This window comes from Hyposmocoma kahamanoa, unplaced genomic scaffold (genome assembly GCF_003589595.1).
Source record: "Hyposmocoma kahamanoa isolate Upper Pololo Valley unplaced genomic scaffold, ASM358959v1 262, whole genome shotgun sequence".
Lineage (NCBI taxonomy): Eukaryota > Metazoa > Arthropoda > Insecta > Lepidoptera > Cosmopterigidae > Hyposmocoma > Hyposmocoma kahamanoa.
In genome coordinates this window covers 1,795,058-1,814,502 of record NW_020653765.1, presented here as the reverse complement: position 1 = coordinate 1,814,502, position 19,445 = coordinate 1,795,058, and the positions used below count along the sequence as shown (strand labels likewise).

The window sequence follows — 19,445 nt, the reverse complement described above, 5'->3', positions numbered from 1 at the left end:
ACAATTTCAAATCTGGCAGTATGGCCAATTAGACGAAAAATATTACTACTACAAGTGTCAAGCTGATGCGCCTTTGACTCTAACAATTTCAGAATAAAAAGTTATTATTAGTTTTTATTCATAATTTCGTGTTCCATTTTGTGAAGTTAATAAGCCATTTTCGGTAACATTTTAAGGTTTTTTGTTCGTAATTAGTGTTGTTAGGAACAAGTTGCATGCGTTGATGCTTATGACATCACGTGTTAATGACATGACACCGGTGTATTATGGCAATATCAGTTTTTTTGAGGCTCTTACCTTAGAATAATAACGCATAGAAACCTAGTCCGCACACGCTTAGTGAGGCAAATTGAAGCGCTCCCAAAGGGCCTACACGAGCGGGCGGGCCGTCAGTGCTCAAGGTCAACTTGCACCGCGAACAGCTCAAGAATTTTAGCTAAAAATGACGAAATGTGCGGTAAATGAGTATAAAAATAAGTCAGACAAACATAAAATAGATACTAATATCACATTCCACAAGGAAGTAACGCGTTTCAATTTGTATTTTTATATAAATATTCACTAAAACCGAAAATTAACCTACTACTAAAACTAGCCTACATGAATTTGATTTTTGCCTCACTTGTGACAGTTCGTTTGATATGAAACTATCATTCTATGCGTTATTATTCTAAGGCTTTTACATGTAATGGAGTTAATAAGATGTGGAGTGTATATTGTTATTTAGGTATATATATATATATATACCGTTTACGTTAAGAATACAATAGGTACGTTATCTTTGTTAACAAAGCTCAAAACAATTACAACTACATCTGACGTGATATTGAGGCAACATGATTGTCGATTGATTATGCATACTTATTTGTTAATATTAAATAATATCCTACTTAAATTCCGAAAACATAATTATATTGGCGGTAAAACAATTACTGTTTACGACGTCAGCGCCAAAATAACAGAATTACAGCAAATTCCATTTGTGAGGAACCCTTCTGTAACATTATTTTGTCCGAACTACGAGGGTAGCTGCAATTTATAAAAGACCAACGGGAAATGACGGGAAGGCGGGAAAAGGGCCTGTCATCGCTGTCGGGAAATATCTACAGACAGCGGGAAAAAACGAGAAATGTCATAATATTTTACTATGATATAAAGTATGGGATGATGTGGGGAAATGCAGATGATAAATTTTTGTTATTGGCTATTTATTTTAATACTGTTTATTAAAATAACGAGAGTACAAAGGAACTCTATACATACAGTCAGTACTTTTATAGAAAAAAATATGATATAACACGTAACTGGACCGATGCACTATGGGAAATAGTAGAATAACGGCGCATCGAAAATGGTTTTGACCATGTCTTAATTGAAATACACATTTAATTTTATATTTTGATGGTTTAGATGTCATACTTTATTATACTGAAGGTATTTTATGTTAGATAGGTATGTTGATTTAATAAAAATACATCCAAAGTGTTCTTTCCCGTACTCATCTCGTTGTGCCGTATAATTTTGGACCTTTCGACGTCATATTTCGTATTGATTCTGGTAGATAAACTATGTGTTCACAGACCACATAAATACTAGTAATGTTTCTATAAAGCACTTGTTACGTAAATGTATTTTTGACATTTACGTAAGATGTGCTTTATAGAAATTATATTATTATAGTAATAAGTTGATATTTTTCAAATTTGTTGTGTAATGTAAAGAAAATAAATCATAATTAAAATTGGAGACATTAATCTATCTTTATCAAATTCATCAAAGGTCGTGATTGTTAGCGAAGCTTGCCGAAGTTTCGAATTTTGTATTATTTCATAGCGTAGGTAGGTACTCATTATCAAAATTTTATAAAAATCTGTTGCGGTGTTTTGCAGTTTCTAAAGATAGGAAAGAAATCGTAACAAATATTTTAACGCAGAAAAATAACCTTATCAATGCAACGCAATATAACATAAATGCGGTTGCATTTATCATATTTATCAATATTATTCACACTACGCCATTACTATATAATGCTCTGACACATTAATTTCATAATTTTGTTAAAACAAGCAGTCGTTTGTTACTGAATATACTTTTCCAGCTGCTTTGAAAATGAGTACTTTCAAATGTCTAAGACGAGAACTAATACTTTCCTACATTGAAGGTGGAAGAAATGAATCGGTTTTAGGAACATTTTTACCAGATTATTATGAACTTTCGGAGGACAATTTACGTTTGATAATTAGTGATTTAAAAAACAAATTGTTAACACAGTTTAACAGTCGATGGAGTCAAGCAACACGAAAGAAAGAAGCCTTTTTGAGGATTAACACTAATTGGTTGGATCAAGAGATTTTTGTTACTTTGTCAACGACAATCGATTCCATTCTATCTACTTCAACTGGAAAACGAGGAATACCATGTATGTCTTATGAAAATTCTTCAGAATCTAGTAAGAAGCGCAAAAATACTACACTACTTAATAAATATGGATTCGAACACGTCTATGGTGTATATATTTAAGGGCTGCGATCAAAGGGAGAAAGTAATGAAGCCAAAAACGTGGAGGCATTGAGGTCTGCAGATGCAGAGAAAAAATATCAGTGCTAAAATTGATGGACGACTCTAATACCATCCAAACGCTGAGCGATCAAGAAGCATTAATTGTATTTATTGAATTGGATCTGACCAGGGTTCAATATACATATTTGAAGAATATTATGGATGAACGGAGCTGTTTCTTACTATCACCTTATTACAAAGTACAAAAAAGTAAACAGAACTGTTACCCATCTGCATCAGCTATTGAAATTACAAACACATGTGCAAAAATGTTATCTCTACAGAATTTATTAGATCACACAACGGTGAGGATATTGATGATAGATTCCGTGTACAAAAACGGTTTGAAACAGTTGGTTTTATACAGTAAATGAGGATGTGATGGCTCGTCTGGTCAAAGTGAGTCTGAACTTGTGTCAGACTCATACTTATTCGTCGCATCTGTTGTGCCCATCAGATTAATTGGTGAAACAACTGGTACTGTTGTTTGGCAAAATCCTGCGCCTTCATCTGTGAGAGTCTGTCGCCCTATTTTAATCGAGTTTTCAAAAGAAACTCCTGAGAAAAGTAAAGCGATTTTAACGATATTCAAAATCAAATTGATTCTTTGAGTACATCGTTGATTGTTAAGGAAGGCAATGGCGTTCAAGTGGAACTTTTTTTGACTATGATAGACGGCAAAGTTTTCAATATGTAATATTTGTGGTGCTACTCCATGTCTAATGAATACTTTTCAAAATGTAACTGCTAGGTCCATAAATGAAAATTCTTTTCGTTATAGATTATCAACACTGCACGTCTGGATTCGCTGTATGGAGATGTGTTTGCATATTTCTTACAACCTTTCGTTTCAATAATGGTCAGCTATGAGTGACAAAAATAAACAAACTAAACAAGACAAGAAAACTGTGATACAAAGACGCTTTCGAGAAGAGATTGGATTAATAATTGATAAACCACGGCAAGTGTTCTAGATCAAAGTGTTCTAGATCTGTAACAAATGAAGATATATTTCACACGTTACTTTGTACTTCTTATCCATTTATAACCAGTAACCGAAAACCTTATGTTAAAATCGAGAGGAGCTTGACGAGGAGACGCTACGTCTACGAAAAAGATATTATATTACAGTAACAATAGGCCATGATATAAGAGAGAGGCTAGAGTCTAAAACAGATATCCGAAATAATAACAAATATGCTGTCATGTTTTTTCTTGTCTCGTATTTTTATTTTTATATTTTATATAATTTTAAGTATAATTTACAATTACATTTAATTTATTTTATGAATAAAAAATTACCGTAACATGGCATTTCCATTAAAAAAAAATATTATGTAGTATTTACCAGAGAGAGATTTATGATTTTGTAATTTTTTTTGTCTCTCAATTACAAGTAGTTAATTAAAAAAAATTAAAATAAAAATGTTCATGCGTTTTAAAGCGTCGTAAGTCCCACTATATATAATAAAAAATTGAAAGGTTTATCTCAAAAAACAAAAAGTTACAGATTTTTGGTCCGTAACTGACTAAAATTTCAATATTCAATATTCAATATTTTATTGCAAAACCATAATATAAGAAAATACAACAACGACAAATATTAAGGACCCCTTCGGGCACGCAATATAATGGAAAGGAGAGAGGAGCAAACTAGTAGATAGAAATTTACATGTTTTAATATGAAATTTAAATGCAAACAAAACATAAAATATATGTGTATGTAATAATAATTGTTATTTAATTTACTATATATTATTTTATTTTACTTTTAAATATACATATATATATATCGATATATTGTATTTATATATTAATGTGTGTTTATTTGTTTAGCTTTTGTTCCCGTGGGTCAGTAATATATCATTTAAGTATTCATTAATACTATAATAACATTTTTGTAAGAGTAACTCTTTCAACTTTTTTGTAAATTGTATATCATTGCTTTCATTTACATTACGTAAGTTATTATACAGTTTTATAGAAAAATTATATGTACTTGTATAGTTTAGATTTAAGCGGGAATGGGGCAATATTAATTTATTTTTATGGCGTAAAATATATTTTGAAGGAATGTCTCCTTTTTTTGTATAAAAGTGTTTGTATTTGCGTACGAATTTACACATCTCAAAAATATATAAACAAGGTAAAGCAAGTATGTTATGCTTTTGAAAATGTGGCTTGCAACTATCAGTCTGATCTAAATTAAATATAATCCGGATTAATTTTTTTTGGGTGATAAAGAGATATGGGGCGTCCGTACTGTTTCCCATAGTTTTTTTTTATAACGCACACACTCAACATAGCCCCGCACTAGGGAAACCCTGTGTCGCGGGTGCCATGGACACACACATAGACAACCACAAATTACACCCAAACTCACGAGAGAAATAAATGTAGGCCATACAAATATTTCTTCCGGCCCGGGAATCGAACCTGGGACCTCTGCGTCGCAGTCCGGCATGGTAACCGTTCGGCCACCGAGGCAGTTAAAATAATAATAGTAATAATAGTGTGATGGTCTGGTGAAGGGGAAGGACTTGTTGTCCACTGGATGCAAACATCACAATTTACCGGTCTACTTGTGGCGATCCTACGTTCAGCACGACAGTCGACAGTAGACGTCTTTCAGCTGAAATGATGATGATAAATACGAAATTACAGTACCAAATGTTTGTAGTCGATTTTTTTGACTGCACAATATTATCAATAGGCCAGCTTATTTCTTACGAGTGAAGTAGAATAATCGTTTTATTCATACAAATTCATTCTGTGCAGCTCTTTAAAAAAGTAAATTGTCGTATACTTACTGTACATGAAAATCTTTCAAAAACATCCTTTCTATATGTAATAACCTTACCCATGAGCAAAGCCTTTTGATCTCAGTTCAACATAGCTACACTCACTTAAGTTAAATAGGTAGCAGAGAAAACTTTTGCGCGAAAATAGTGCGTGGGGTCCCTTTCAGTTGTGTGGGTAAAATGTAATATTGTGGATAACGTTTTGCCGATTTCGTTCGAGGCCGAAGCAATAATATTATGACATATTGCCTCCTGTGACTTCTTTGAGTTGTGCCGGTTTTTCGGATTTTTCCTGTGAGAAAAATATTACTGATATTTTGCTATACGTAAGTAAAAGTATTATGCAGAGGTGACGTAAAACATCTGCGGTATCTAATGTGAATTTTTCGAGTACAAAAGTATACGAATTTCTATGTTTATAAACTGGTTTGTATTTATGAATGTTGAGGGGTATTTTTCGTATTTGTAGCCTTTATTACAACTTTTAAAATTTAAAATGAAAGTCATTTTATTAACTTTTAATCAATTCAAATTTAAGAAAACCACAATAAGGTTCTTAAAAGGCAAAAGTATAGTGGTGTCTCTACACGTTCCTGAAAGCGCGGGAATCTCCGCCATGTTGCCCGCGCCATGACAGTCGGCGGCCGGAAAAGACGCGCACGTGAGCGCTACTTCCGGCCGACGTTCCGTTTCACGCAGTTCAATGTCACAATATTGAGAGCACGGTTGAATTATTTTAATTGTTACCAACTTTTGTTACAAGATGCGAAGTTTACTTTGATTTTGTTGGCAGAATTTTGGAGTTTGTTCAGAGATGTTCGCAGATTGTTAAAAAGAAGTTATTTAACGATAAAGTAAATTAAATTTTTATTTCTTCTATGTAAAGTTCATATTACATATAGACTTGATTCTGTAGAAAATACAAATTTAAGTACTTAATTACCTAATTTCGCAAAAAATTAAAAAGGCTGATTGTTTCAGATATAGCTAGGAAGTATGTATTTACTAATGAACCTACGTAACTTTCAACTTATTAACCCTAAGTTAATTAAGTTCACATCATTATCAGCTCACGTGGTGTGGCTCGCGCCGCCCTCCATTGCTTAATTACTTACCATCAACTTTATTAAACGCGGTAATAACGCGACATGTCGTTAGGGGCTATTAAAATTTTCATTTCGTGTGGGATGGGCCTAACATGTTTAATAGATACATAACTACGTTTGTTGTAACTAAATTCAGTAAAACGATTACAGTACCTATACATACTTTCGAACTATAGCACCAGTTCAATGGTCCACTTAAAGAGTTGATACCACCTCAGCGCGGATCCAAATTGTTTCCGTACTAATACAGTTCATTTTGCTTGGGTCAAGCGGCAGGGTCTCTGGCTTTGTTTCAGAATATTTTTTTTCACGAACGATATTAAAGCATTAATTTGAAAAATGTACATACATCGTATACCATACGCGTTTTAGTTCAGTTGATATAAAAAAAAAACCATTGGTATATGTAAAGTACGTATTGAATACAGCGGTTTTTTTCTAAAATTTCGAGTTAGAATTGTGTTTTTTTTTCTATCGTGAAAATTTTTAGGTATCATGTTTTCACAGTGTATATTAATCAGTGTCTATTCTCAATTTGACTGTATATTTTTTCCAAAGTTTATCAGTATAGCAGTAATCAAACATAGCCATTTGAGCTTGTATCGACTCTTGAGATTTGAATTAACTCTATTTCGCTTTGGATAAGAACGATCCAAAGTGTGAAGCATGACATACACTTGACTGTTGACTGCAGTGTATTGTCATCCATAAGTTATGCATTCGTAAACCTTGAAGTCTATCGAGTAGCGGGAAGCAGGTGAAGTCAATCCGTTCTGAACGCTGGTCAGTTCCACCAGTATCAATTTAAAATAATTTTCTACAATTTAGATGCGATGTTCTTTTTTTATTATACTAAGTGATGGGACAAACACGTCGTGTGTCTGGTGGTAAGCGACACGCCTGTCCATAATAGTTGCAGTGCCACTTAGAGCTTTAAATCACAATGTTCTAAGGGGCACTGAAACTGCGCCCGACACGTGAGACATAAGCTGACAAGTCCCATGTACCTGTAATTTCACCAGCACCCTTGCCTACGCAGTAATGTTCACATTACTGCTTGGCGGTAGCAATAAGTGGCAGTACTTCCCTGGATGAACTCTTTTACAAGGAGCTCTACTGCTACTAAAATTATTAAAATTAAAGATGAAAATACTTATGTGCAGTCATTTACATGAATATAGTATAACCATAAACACCAAGATTCCATAACTTTTGATTGGAATTTGCGCGAGTGCCACTATTACGGCTATAAAAATCTTAAAGAAAAATTTTTATTTTGTTTTTGATCAATAAACTGTTTTATTAGAACCTAATTGAAGACATCTTTATGAATATTGCCTATTTTTCTACAGGTTTGGTTTTCCAACCGACGAGCGAAATGGCGGCGAGAAGAAAAACTGCGCAGTCAGAGACGAGATGCGCCTGCGGCGTCTCCCCCCGCACCGCCAGCACCTCGTCTGCCTCTAAACGGTGGTTTCAACTCCATGTACAGCCCGCTGCCGCAACCTATGGCAACGATGGGCGATTCCTATAGGTGAGCATAAGAACAATTTTTGGAATAAAAAATGAAAGTAAATTAAATATATTGGCATAATTTCAGTGGTGGTGTTTCTGTGACTATCGTTTATTGCACTTGTGTTATTTATTTTATTAGATTTATGCGGAGGGAGGGTAGGAAAAGTAACTGCATGAAAAAATATTCAACACAAACGCAGCAACTTTATACGATTTAACCTTTAACGGGTTCGCGGAGTCGCAAATTAATTTACTTCCATTTTTATTAACATGGACTTCCGCAAAGTAACGCCTGAATCTATTATCAATTATTGTCTTTGTAAAATAGACATCGACATATAACATCGGTTATTCTTTCTTGTTTGGAGTCGTCGTAATACTTATTTATTAATAGAAACCACTTATCGAAAAGACACAGAAGATGTTATTCTTAAAATAGATACCTTGAGAATTATTTGGAGATAAACACTACATTAATACTTATGGCGTTTAGAATATAATTTTCTTTTACCTAGATAAATGTTTCGGTGTTAATTATGTGAAATCGCTGGCCTACAACCTTAAATAGCATTCGTAATCATGTGTTAACCGGCAAAACATCTAAACGTATAACACACACGTATACAACGAAGTGTAAGGCAGCGCCATCTATCATCAAGCGGTGACACTAATTAAATTGCGCGCGAAATCGAGCGGCAAAGGTCGCGCCTCCTTGCGTTTCCCGCCATTGCACCGAGACGTTCCGAACTTCAGACCGAAGGTCGCCCGACTTTCCACTTGGATTGATTTTTAATAGTGAACTACGAGCTTTAGCCTCCGTCGTGGAGCAAATTAACTTAGTGAGACGGGAAGTTGCCCCTTTAGTTCAGTCTACGGAATAAATTTCATTATGTCCTTCCTTTTTTGCTGCTGTGACACTTTTGCTCCAGTAACTACTTGTTTGCATCCATAGTGTTGCGTGAATGCAGTCTTCTTAACAAAATATGTATTATTCGTTTTACATTTAATTAATTAAAGTATACTTAATTAATTACCTGCATTTTTACGTAAATATAAGTTTTCAGTTGTTGTTTTTTAAATTCTTTCCGTTATGGAACGGGCAAAGGTTTAAAATAATACAACTAAGTTTAAGTGAAATTCTTCTTCAGTTACTAAAACGTATAGGTTAACTAGAAAACTTTTTATAATTTTCTCTGTTACTATCGACTCTGGATTTTTAATTTTTTCTTATTTCTTGTTTTATTTGGTAGTGACAATGCGCTTGGTTCCAACAGCTCAATGTCGGGTGGTCTGTCGTCGTCGTGCCTACAGCAACGGGACGGAGGTTACCCGTACATGTTTGGCGACGTGTTGGGGAGTGGAGGATACTCTCGGGCTCCGGCGGCGCATCAGCAGCATGGAGCATATTCGCAACCGCAGGCAGGTGCTAGTACTGGTGAGTCGTTTATCTAAAATTTATTACACAAAGACGGAATACCTTTTTGGTCGTACAATTGAGATTTTCATAATGTTTTTAATTTTACTCAAGAAACAGATGATGATGACGATGGTCGTCTTTAGCTAAGACGACCTCAATGTAACTGGACTTAGATAACATTTAACATATTAAATGCCTACATATCTAATCACAGCACAAAATTACACTTTATTTTGTATCACAGGGGTAATAAAGCAATACTTTTGCTTAAATGGGATTTTAATTTTTGCAAAGTAAATATTAAAGCTAAAAACAAAATAATGCTTGGTAAATTTTAATTATATTTAGCTAAATGCTTATTTTTAAGTCTCGCTGTGACGAGCTGTGTAGGCGTAACAAAAACTGTACCTATGGCAAAAACTTTGTGTAGGTATTATTACAATTGTTTGAGGAGTGACATATTATTTCTTTAACGCGTACCTAGTAATGTGATCGTGCAGCTAGAAAGTAATGCGTTAATTGGATAAACAGTCGTGTGAGAAGAAAATAGGTCACCCAAGTACAGAACTCGATACAATTTTAGATATATGTACTATTGAATACACAAAATATATTTTATTCATAGGAACGTCCAAAGTAATGTTGGATTCAAAGCAAGAATATAAAACCTAACAAAAATCGACGAAATCAAGATGAGAGGCCTTGGAAAATATTTACCAACTTCGTAATAAAATGTAAAAAACGCTGACTCAAGAGCAAGGGGCGTCTGGCTCACAAGACCGCGACATGATGGGGGAAACAAAAAATAAAAGAGAAAAAAAGAGGAAGTAAATAGGAGTTCATGCCCCGATTGGATTTGCCGTTGTCTGTTCCTTACAAATGGCTTTTAAATTGATTTTGAATATCGAACGCTTTTGTTGACAAATAGCATCGGAAGACAGACTTTAATTTACGTAAACAAAAATGATTAAATTTTAAATTATATATAAACGTAAAAGCCACCAAAAGCTAAACGTATCATTCCGACGCTGTAAAAATGCCTAAGCATAAACATTGTAGATTTATTATTCAGGAAAAGAACAAACCGTGAGGCGTTGGCGTTTCCATTGTTTTAAAAAGCCGTAACTTTTCCATTTGATATTATATATCACGCGGCGGACATTTTTAGCCGTAGGTGGCGGAAAGCGGTATGAATTATTGTTGTTTGGGGCGTTTCGCGGCATTGTTCGACTGCCGAGTTTCCAGCACCAGCCGCGAACAAAAGAGTTTTTCACAATTCAAAATGCACGCTCTCGTTTCATTTACTCTTTTGCGCTCTTTCGACGGGTGCATTTCCAGCTTCGTGCGGTATTAAATAATGCGGATTTGTTCTACTTTAAGTTTTTTGGCACCCGTTCTTTTGTGATTTCGCAGTAGATAAAAAGTATTTTTTATTCGAATTAAGCTAAATTTGCATTATAATCTAAAAGTTTGAAAAAATGCACTTTTCGAGTTAATTATGTGATATCTATGTAGAAAAAAAAACCTATAGTACTAAATCTACAGTTCTGAAACTGTTTAAGACATCTGATGACTACAAGTCATTAACAAAAAAGAGAGAGCAGAGCTAGCCACACATAAAGGTATAAAATTTGTCGAAATTATTTATTGGAAATTATACCTTATGTCATTTACACAGCATTCATATTTGCATTATTTGAAATATGCGTTGGTTTTGCTTGACCTGTAAATATGTGCAATTAAAATTTAAAACCATTATTTATTAATAACGACATCTACCTAACCGTTATACCTCTATAAACATTACACAATTCTTCACAATGTAAGAGATAATAAAGGCGACAATCTAAACTTCACGAGCTACCATAAACAAGCGGTCATAGACACAGACCATTGACTAAACGAGTCTCAGGAGCGCTGTTTAGAGCCGATAATAACGTATAATGAATGTAAACGGGTAAGTACCCCTTTGGCGCGACAGTGTGGCGAGGAAAGTGTTATCGCGAGAGCGCACGCGGCGGTTAGGGTGCAATTGGAAGAATATTGTGTGCATATTGTGACGCGATCGTTGGATTAATAGGTATGAAAGCAAATAAGCTTATAAGCTTTTTTAATTGAATAAAACTAAAATGAAAAATGTTTATTCAATTTACGATCGACAAAAAAAAACAGATTGGAAATATTTTTTTTATTGTGTCTCCCATTACCGTCTCACGTACCCCTATTTTTTGCCACTGACATGGACCTCATGTACATTGGAGTGGACCTTTGGGGGTCGATATAAACCACGTTGGAAATCGTCTCTTTAGAGCAACAAAAGTAACTTCAGGGCTTTACTCGGAATTAGTTGCAATAGAATTCCTTGTGAAAGAGTTCGTCCAGGGGAGTACTGCCACTTTACCTATTTCTGCAGTAATGTGAGCATTACTGCGTTCCGGTTTTAAAGGGTAAGGGTGCTGGTGAAATTAAGGGCGCACGAGACTTCAACTTTTTTTTAACGCACACACCCATAGCCCCGATCTAGGGGAACCATGTATCGCGGGTGCCATGGAGACACATAGGTAGACAACCACAAATTACACCCAAACTTACTAGAGAAATAAATGTACGCTACACAAATTTCTCCCGGCCCGGGAATCGAACCCAGGATCTCTGCGTGGCAGTCTAGCGTCGAGAACCGTTTGGGCACAGAGGTAGCGATCTTCTGATCTTTGCGATTTAAAGCATTGAGTGGCACTGCAACCAGGCGCACTACTTCTCCGTCCCGTCACTTGTATAAAAAAATAGATATAGAAAATTGGTACTACAGGAAATCGAACCCGGGACCTCCTTATCATGTTGATGTCATATACCGAAACCTAATACGAAAACAGTCTGTAAAACAACAGTCTATCAAACTTTAACAACATGAAAGTCATCACATACCTTCATGACCTGACTCACAGAGCCGAGCATACCGTGCACAGATAACATGATTGCGTGTAATAAACGGAATGCAATTGGAATCCTATTAGACACAAGACATAAGGCGATAGTGATACACGATGTTAATAGGTTTAAGGTTAGTTGTACACGTGTTTCTATTGACTAGGGTTATGTTTGGTGATGATTGGATATTGGTCAATCGGGTTTAATAATAGATGCTCAAGTTCCTGCTATTCATTATGCACGTATAATTAAATAGAGATGATTTAGGTTAGCAATTGGAACTAATTAATTATCATAACCAAAAACCTGAGCCTCCCTTAAAATTATAACGAATATTTCGTGGCGACAATTTGAATTTTACCATCACAAAAATTTCGTACAATGCTTCAGTCCTTACACAAAATGTATGTAATCACACACACACACACACACACACACACACACGTACGCACGCACGCACGCACGCAAGCACGCAACACGCACACACTCACGCGCACGCACGCGCACACACACACACACACACACACACACACACACACACACACACACACACACACACACACACACACACACACACATTATGTTGTAAACTATTTTGTGAAATAAACATTATTATTATTATAGGCTTGTATAAATTGTATACATAATAAGAGTCAACACACCCGCAACATGGACAAATACCATGGGTAGTGCTTTTATTTGATTTCGGTCCGTAAATGTAATAATAATCACAATTCGATCGATCGCAGTCAAGGACATTTTTTGTGGACATTACATTTTGTGGACGTTACCATCTTGCATGACGATGGTCTCGTGAAAGTCCAAACCGAGAAAATTCGGAAGTAGTCACAGTCATATGGGTTGTGGCCTTCACTGAAGTAATCACAATTGAATCAGTTCGTCTCGCTAGCAGTTTGAGGCGGATGGATTTTTGTGACGTGTCGCTTACAGCACAAATGCAGAAGTCCGGCCTGCTCGATATGGTGCGTGTTGTTCGCTGGTTGTTGAACCAGAGTCCCTGATCCCGGTGACTGTGCCAATTGCCGGGGAATACCCAGTGGCGATTTGCACTAAGGCCACCCTATGCCCGGGCCTAGGGCGGCCAATCGTTATAAAAAATTCACTGATGGTAGCAAGAAATAACTCAAGCCTAACTAAAGTAGCTAAATATTTTAAAGGCTCACGCACATTATATAGGGCCGTACTGCACCGCATCGTATTACATTAATCTTCCTAAATCACTTTCGTACATTTTATTTATAAAATATAGATATGTCTACCAGTAGGTATATACGAGTGCTGAGAAAGGGGCCACTGGTACTTACTGCATGGCCTGGGGCCTAGGGCGGCCAAGACTGCGAATCCGCCACTGGGAATACCGCTTCTCCAATTTCAAAACTAGAAATTAATATTTTAGGCCATGGGAGAGGCGAGAGCCAGATAAATCCAAAATAATAGTAAGAATTTGGTGACAAGAAAAAGAATAGTTATGTTGTTCCTAATGTCCTTTTCGCAACAGGCGTTACCCAATTATCTTCTCCATAGTCCCAAATTATTAGATTTCAAAGAAGCCCTCTCCATTACCTTACAAAACCTGTAAAAATATGCCGAATTGTCAGAAATGTTGCTTGCAGCATTTTGATATCTTATTTTAGCTAACAATTACAATGTATACCGTCGCTTTTATTTATTAGTAACAAACTGCTGATACCTCATCAGCGTTGTTAAAACAAAAGAAAATGAACAATACAAGCCTATATTATTTAGTCCTTTGATAGCATATTCACTAAGCTTTGAAACAATAGGTTTCGTTTATTTACCAAGAGGCAAAGTCATAAGGCGATTCCTAAAGGTAATAACCTGCACAATCCAGGCAGACAGGCTTTTATTTACCTGTTCCTTTCTTTGTCCCGTAGGTGTAATATCGGCGGGCGTGAGTGTGCCAGTGCAAATACCATCACAGGGGCCAGATCTCGCGTCGAACTACTGGGGGCGGCTTCAGTGATCTCAGCTATTCGGGTTCCCGCATCGACTGCTCTCGATGCCCGAGAACCCGACTAATGTACCGGAGTCGCCATCTAGCGGCGATATTGCGCACAACTACGCTGACTCTCACTTGTCTATGAACGCGCTCAACATGACTGCCGGTCACGACGCCAACGTTTTGACGGGAGATATGCAACAAGAGAACAATTCCGTATCGTAAGTGATTTTTGAGACTGTTTGTATAAAATTTTAAATGATAAAGTTGAAGAAAGCATTAATCAATTGTTTCGTAGTGATTACTGCGCCGATAGCAAAATAAGTATATAACATGAATCTTTTTCTCAAAGTTTAAATGGTGCATTATTATTTTAGTACTTACATTTTAGAACCTATAAGTTGTCAGTTCTAACAAATATACTCATTTAGCTGTTAAGAAACAACTGATGATGTTCAAACCTAGTTAATAAGTTGACCATAGGCTATGAATTGTGCTACTTCCGAAGTCAAATATTAAATTTACACATCCTGTGTTAGTTCAGAAATTCATTTGTAGCAAATGATTGTAATAAATGTGGCATAAATTCATAGTAAATGGACAGTTCTAAGAAAATAGTAAGCTAGTAAAACGGAACATATTTGTAAATATAGATAAGCGCCATCTATTGTGGAATAGAGGAAGTACATCCCGGTAGAGTTCTCTACCACTGGTAATGTGCATAAAAATAAAATTGTAAATTGTTTGTGCCAACGTTTGTAATAATTGAGTGTGCTCCCTTTGAGGGCAACCCTTTTATTTCTTTGATGTATGCAATTGGGGTGCGAAATATTAATGCTATAGAGAAAAACGTCGCAATGAGCTTCGTTACACCGATTTGTTTTCCCACCCCTGCTTCAACAAATTGCCATACGAACTAATCATGTTTGTATTTGTATAATAAAAGTAACACTAATAGATGTTGTATGTAATGTGACTCAAACCTAATGTAGCACCTCGGAAACGAATTAATTTATTATTTATTACCTTTTTAATTAATGTAAGGAGATCAAAATATTGCTGTGATTAAAAAATGTAGAATAGATTATTTTTACCACGAAAACTTTTGGTAAACATTTGAAGGAGAAATCATCACAACTTCCGTATAAAACACAGCGTTAATTGGTTAGGGGCATGACAAAATTTTTGTTAACTAAATTTACAGCTAAGGAAACACAAGTTTACATTGTAAAAACTAATTATTAAACAATATATTTTGATTAATGAAATGCAATACAGATGTGGTATAAATACGGTTAAAATTGTATGTATAATATAATCTAGGCCAGAGTTAATTGTAAAATAAATTATTACTCGATTTTAAGTGCATATAGATTGAGGAGATACAGTGAAATTTATTAATAAATATCGCATTAACCATTTCTTTTTGTTTCTCTCACAAAATAAGTGTTGCACTTCTATTTATATTCACAATATAATGATATACTACAATATGTATAGCAAAAACAAACTAAGACTGAAAAATGATATAAATCACTTGATTTAGAGTTCAAGTAGTAATGTACGGTCAACAGCACATCAAGCTATACACTTTCGTTCCAGTGCAACGGAACAAGATCCGTCAAAGTGTAGCTTGATGTGCTGCTGTCGTCTGTACTATCAACAAAGTGCACGAGTTGGAAGGATCCTTTTTGCATGCTGGCATCAGCGGTCAATAGCGGCTACCTGTTAAAGGCTAGATCATACGTTAATAAAGAAAAAAGTAAATAAAAAAGTATGGGACCAGCTACAACCTTCGTTTACAAACAAAATTGTGGGAAGTTTCAACTTTTTTGATATTATGTTGTCCCAAATTAACAGATGTTAGAAACTGAATGTATCAGTATCTATCAAGAATGCTCCTCAAAAACATGTCAAATAACATTAGCACGCGACCCTAAATAAAGTTATGATCATTTAAAATGACGAATGAGCACACTCGAGTGTGCATAATCCGCCAACAATGGTCTAATAAAGAGGTGCATACAATATTATTATTAATTCTATATACGTAACGACAGATGGCGGTGCCCACAGATATGTGAGCTTTTGTTCGATGTATTGTTCAGTCATTGGGCAGTAGTTTTAGGTCTCAGCAGACTGCTGAATTGAGTAATAAAGGTTATCGAGTCGTTAGATTGTCGCGATTGTTACACATTGGGAATGAAACTATTTTTTCGGATCCTAGTAATACTTTACATTACGTTGCATTTCCAATTAATAAAGCTTATATTCAAAGATTATTTTAGTAATTACTCAATCTGGATTTTGGTGCATTCAAACTTCTAGAAGTAGTCGAAGCAAAGCGAACAAAGTTTTCTTGGCATCCATTTAATTTGCAAACGGAAGTACTTGGCCGTTCCTCAAATGATTTGAATAAAATTTGAAACTAATAGAAAAAGCATACTTCTACAAATCGTGACAACTCGCCTTCACTCTCGCCTTGAACAGGCCCAAGTTATAGCGTTCAGAGAACAAATCTGCAGGCAAAAAATTTCACATCAATGCCGTACGCATTCCTATAAAGTTACTACTAACTATTCTTACGATGTCAATTTCTCATTTCGAAAGTTTCACACAACTAATAAATTAGCCTAAAATGACTTGTGCAACACTTAAAGTTGCCACCCCAAAAATATTTTCCCCGGGAAATTATGCCGTTAACTATATTTGGGCGGTGCGTATTAATTTTGTGTGTTGGCTCTTTATGTGTCCCCCTTACAAAGCGCAAGGGCTCAGAACCCCTTAGTTTTGCAGGAGAATTACAATGGGATGGTATTAACCATGTTGTATTGTAGGCATTTTACTGATCTAAGCTTTTGTAATAATTTAGAATAGTCGTGCTACGGTTTTGAAATGCTCTCATGGAACGTAAGTACCTACTGGTTGTTTTATTTGGAAATAAAACCAATTTTCAGTTATTCAGCCTACTTATTTTATAGTAGTTCATGTGACTGTTACATAATGAATGACTTTAAAACACGAGTGAGGGTTTATGAAACGAGCCGACAGTCCTAATTATGTACAATTACATACACTACTTTATCTACATACATATTATAAGCTTTCTGTGATGTGTTCAGGAACCACATGTCACGACTTACGAAATGGCGGCAAATAAATTTTTTTCTCACGCATGTCACACAACCGTAGTTTTTATTTTTAATTCATAGACAAACTAGAATCGGCCCCAACTATCACATCGTTTGATATCAAGTAACGTGTAAAATTGTCAAAATTGTTTGCTATTGACATTTCATTTCGAATAAAACTTCATCTCGACTGATGTTAGAATTGAGGACTAATCAAATTGTTTTGTTTTTCAGAGATGTTCGAAAATTGAATGTAATAACAACATCGAAAGCAATAATAATATTTTCACAGATAAGAAATTCGTTTTAACAAAACAGTTTACCTTTATGCTGGTCGTAATTTGCGGTTTTTGGACACATTATAGAGAGTTTATGATATGTGTGTAGATAAAATATTTTGTATAATAATTTTGTACTATTCTCAGTGATACAACATTTTTGAAATATCCTTCAATGGCAATTGGCATCTCAAAGACAATTGGAGAATTTTTTAAAACTAAGGTATGTGTATACCTCTTTTATGTTTTATCTATTTACTTGAATATTTTTTTAGGTGTAACACATTTATATTTGTAACTTACGTTTGCCATCTTGAAATTGGAGAACTGTGTTCTTAAAAGTTCCAAACAAAGTATTTTTCAGACAGCAACATTGTGCCGAATCAGTTACTGTTAGAGATAACGAAAGGACTTGAATCCATGGTCGTAAAATAATTTATAACATGATTAAGTTACTATTTTTTTAAATTTCTTGCTATGTTTATTATTTTTCAACATTTCGACTGAAAAACATTGAGTATTAGAAGTTACAGATTTTACACGAATAAATTTTTAATTTAAGTACAGGTACTATGTTTTGAGTTTCTTAATTTATTTTTATTTATTTATTTAATTATTTGCCACCATAAATAATTACATGGTTATTTATTACCTTTCTAAGCTGTTGGCTCTATAACCAATGCTCTATAAATAAATAATTGATAGGCTCAGTAGGGTATTTACTCAAGATTCTAAAAACTTCTTTTAAAAAGTCATAGATGCAAAATGTTGGCAAACTATGAAAGAACATTACAATAAGAAGATATAAATAGATTTTTATTAAGTAACATTACAATATCACAATTCCTCTGTACATTCTTCCTAACCCCTTGTACAGTAAGCAATGGAATTCGATCAAATACACGCATCTTCCCCTCCTAAACAATTGCAGATTATCAACGCTTATAATTGGTTTAGATTTTGTCTGTCTGTCCCCTGCAATCAATTGATAAGGGGAGGGACATCTGCGTTTGATTTGAATACTTAATCTTTTCGTTATGTGTTGATGTTATACGGTTCTTTTTTTTATAATCAAATCAAGTGACGGGACGAACAAGTCGTGCGCTTGATGGTAAGCTACACGCCAAGCCTGTCCTTAACGGTATTGTGAGGACCAAAATACGGTGGATTTTTAAAGTATCTGCTTCCATTTCAAAATGTACTAGTACAGGGCCAAGAGCACGTCAAGGTTGACACTAAAAGTGTAAATTTAACTCTATGCCGCTTGCAATAAGAACGGTCCAAACTCCAAAGGGTCAAGCTTGATGTGCTCTTGACTGTACTTTGATAAACGTACCTTAAAGTCGGTTTTCATGTATCTTTTGGAAATATATACAGTCATCGACTTTGCATATTAACTTGAACGGACCTTTCTTACCATAAGTAGCATAGAGTGAATTTTGAATCTGAGGTGTAAATGCTGTATACTGTGTCTATAAAATGTATGTGGACATCAAAATTTTGCTTTTTTGACTTTAATACGCTTTTTATTTAATATAACAGTCACAATTAAATGCATACAGAACTAGTATATGGGCCTTTATATACTTCATTATAATTATTTTCACATGATACATTACATTTATTATTATACAAAGTAAGTATTAATTAGGAGTCTATACAACCTCAAATGGCTTTGGTGGATATCGCATGACAGTGAAAGTGTTGAATCTATCGCTTTGGAAAAAAT

General features: G+C 35.0%; 2 protein-coding genes across 4 annotated transcripts in view; one reads left to right on the top strand and one right to left on the bottom strand.

Annotated features, from left to right (window-relative positions):
* Window positions 1-14,939, top strand: part of LOC113228888 (paired box protein Pax-6) — a 90,006-nt gene extending 75,067 nt beyond the window's left edge. The window contains exons 7-9 of the mRNA XM_026462317.1: window positions 7,819-8,000; window positions 9,256-9,416; window positions 14,243-14,939. Coding sequence (XP_026318102.1) covers window positions 7,819-8,000; window positions 9,256-9,416; window positions 14,243-14,331 — 432 coding nt within the window. The 3' untranslated portion in view covers window positions 14,332-14,939. The remainder of the gene's footprint in view (window positions 1-7,818; window positions 8,001-9,255; window positions 9,417-14,242) is intronic.
* The window catches only part of LOC113228886 (transmembrane 7 superfamily member 3-like), a 33,936-nt gene continuing 22,420 nt past the window's right edge, over window positions 7,930-19,445 (bottom strand). The window contains exon 10 of one of the 3 annotated variants that reach the window (XM_026462314.1): window positions 7,930-7,994. The gene's annotated coding sequence lies outside the window, so the exon portion shown is untranslated. Of the gene's footprint in view, window positions 7,995-9,410; window positions 9,430-16,681; window positions 16,827-19,445 lie in introns of those variants that run through there. The other 2 variants (XM_026462316.1, XM_026462315.1) reach the window with 2 other exon arrangements.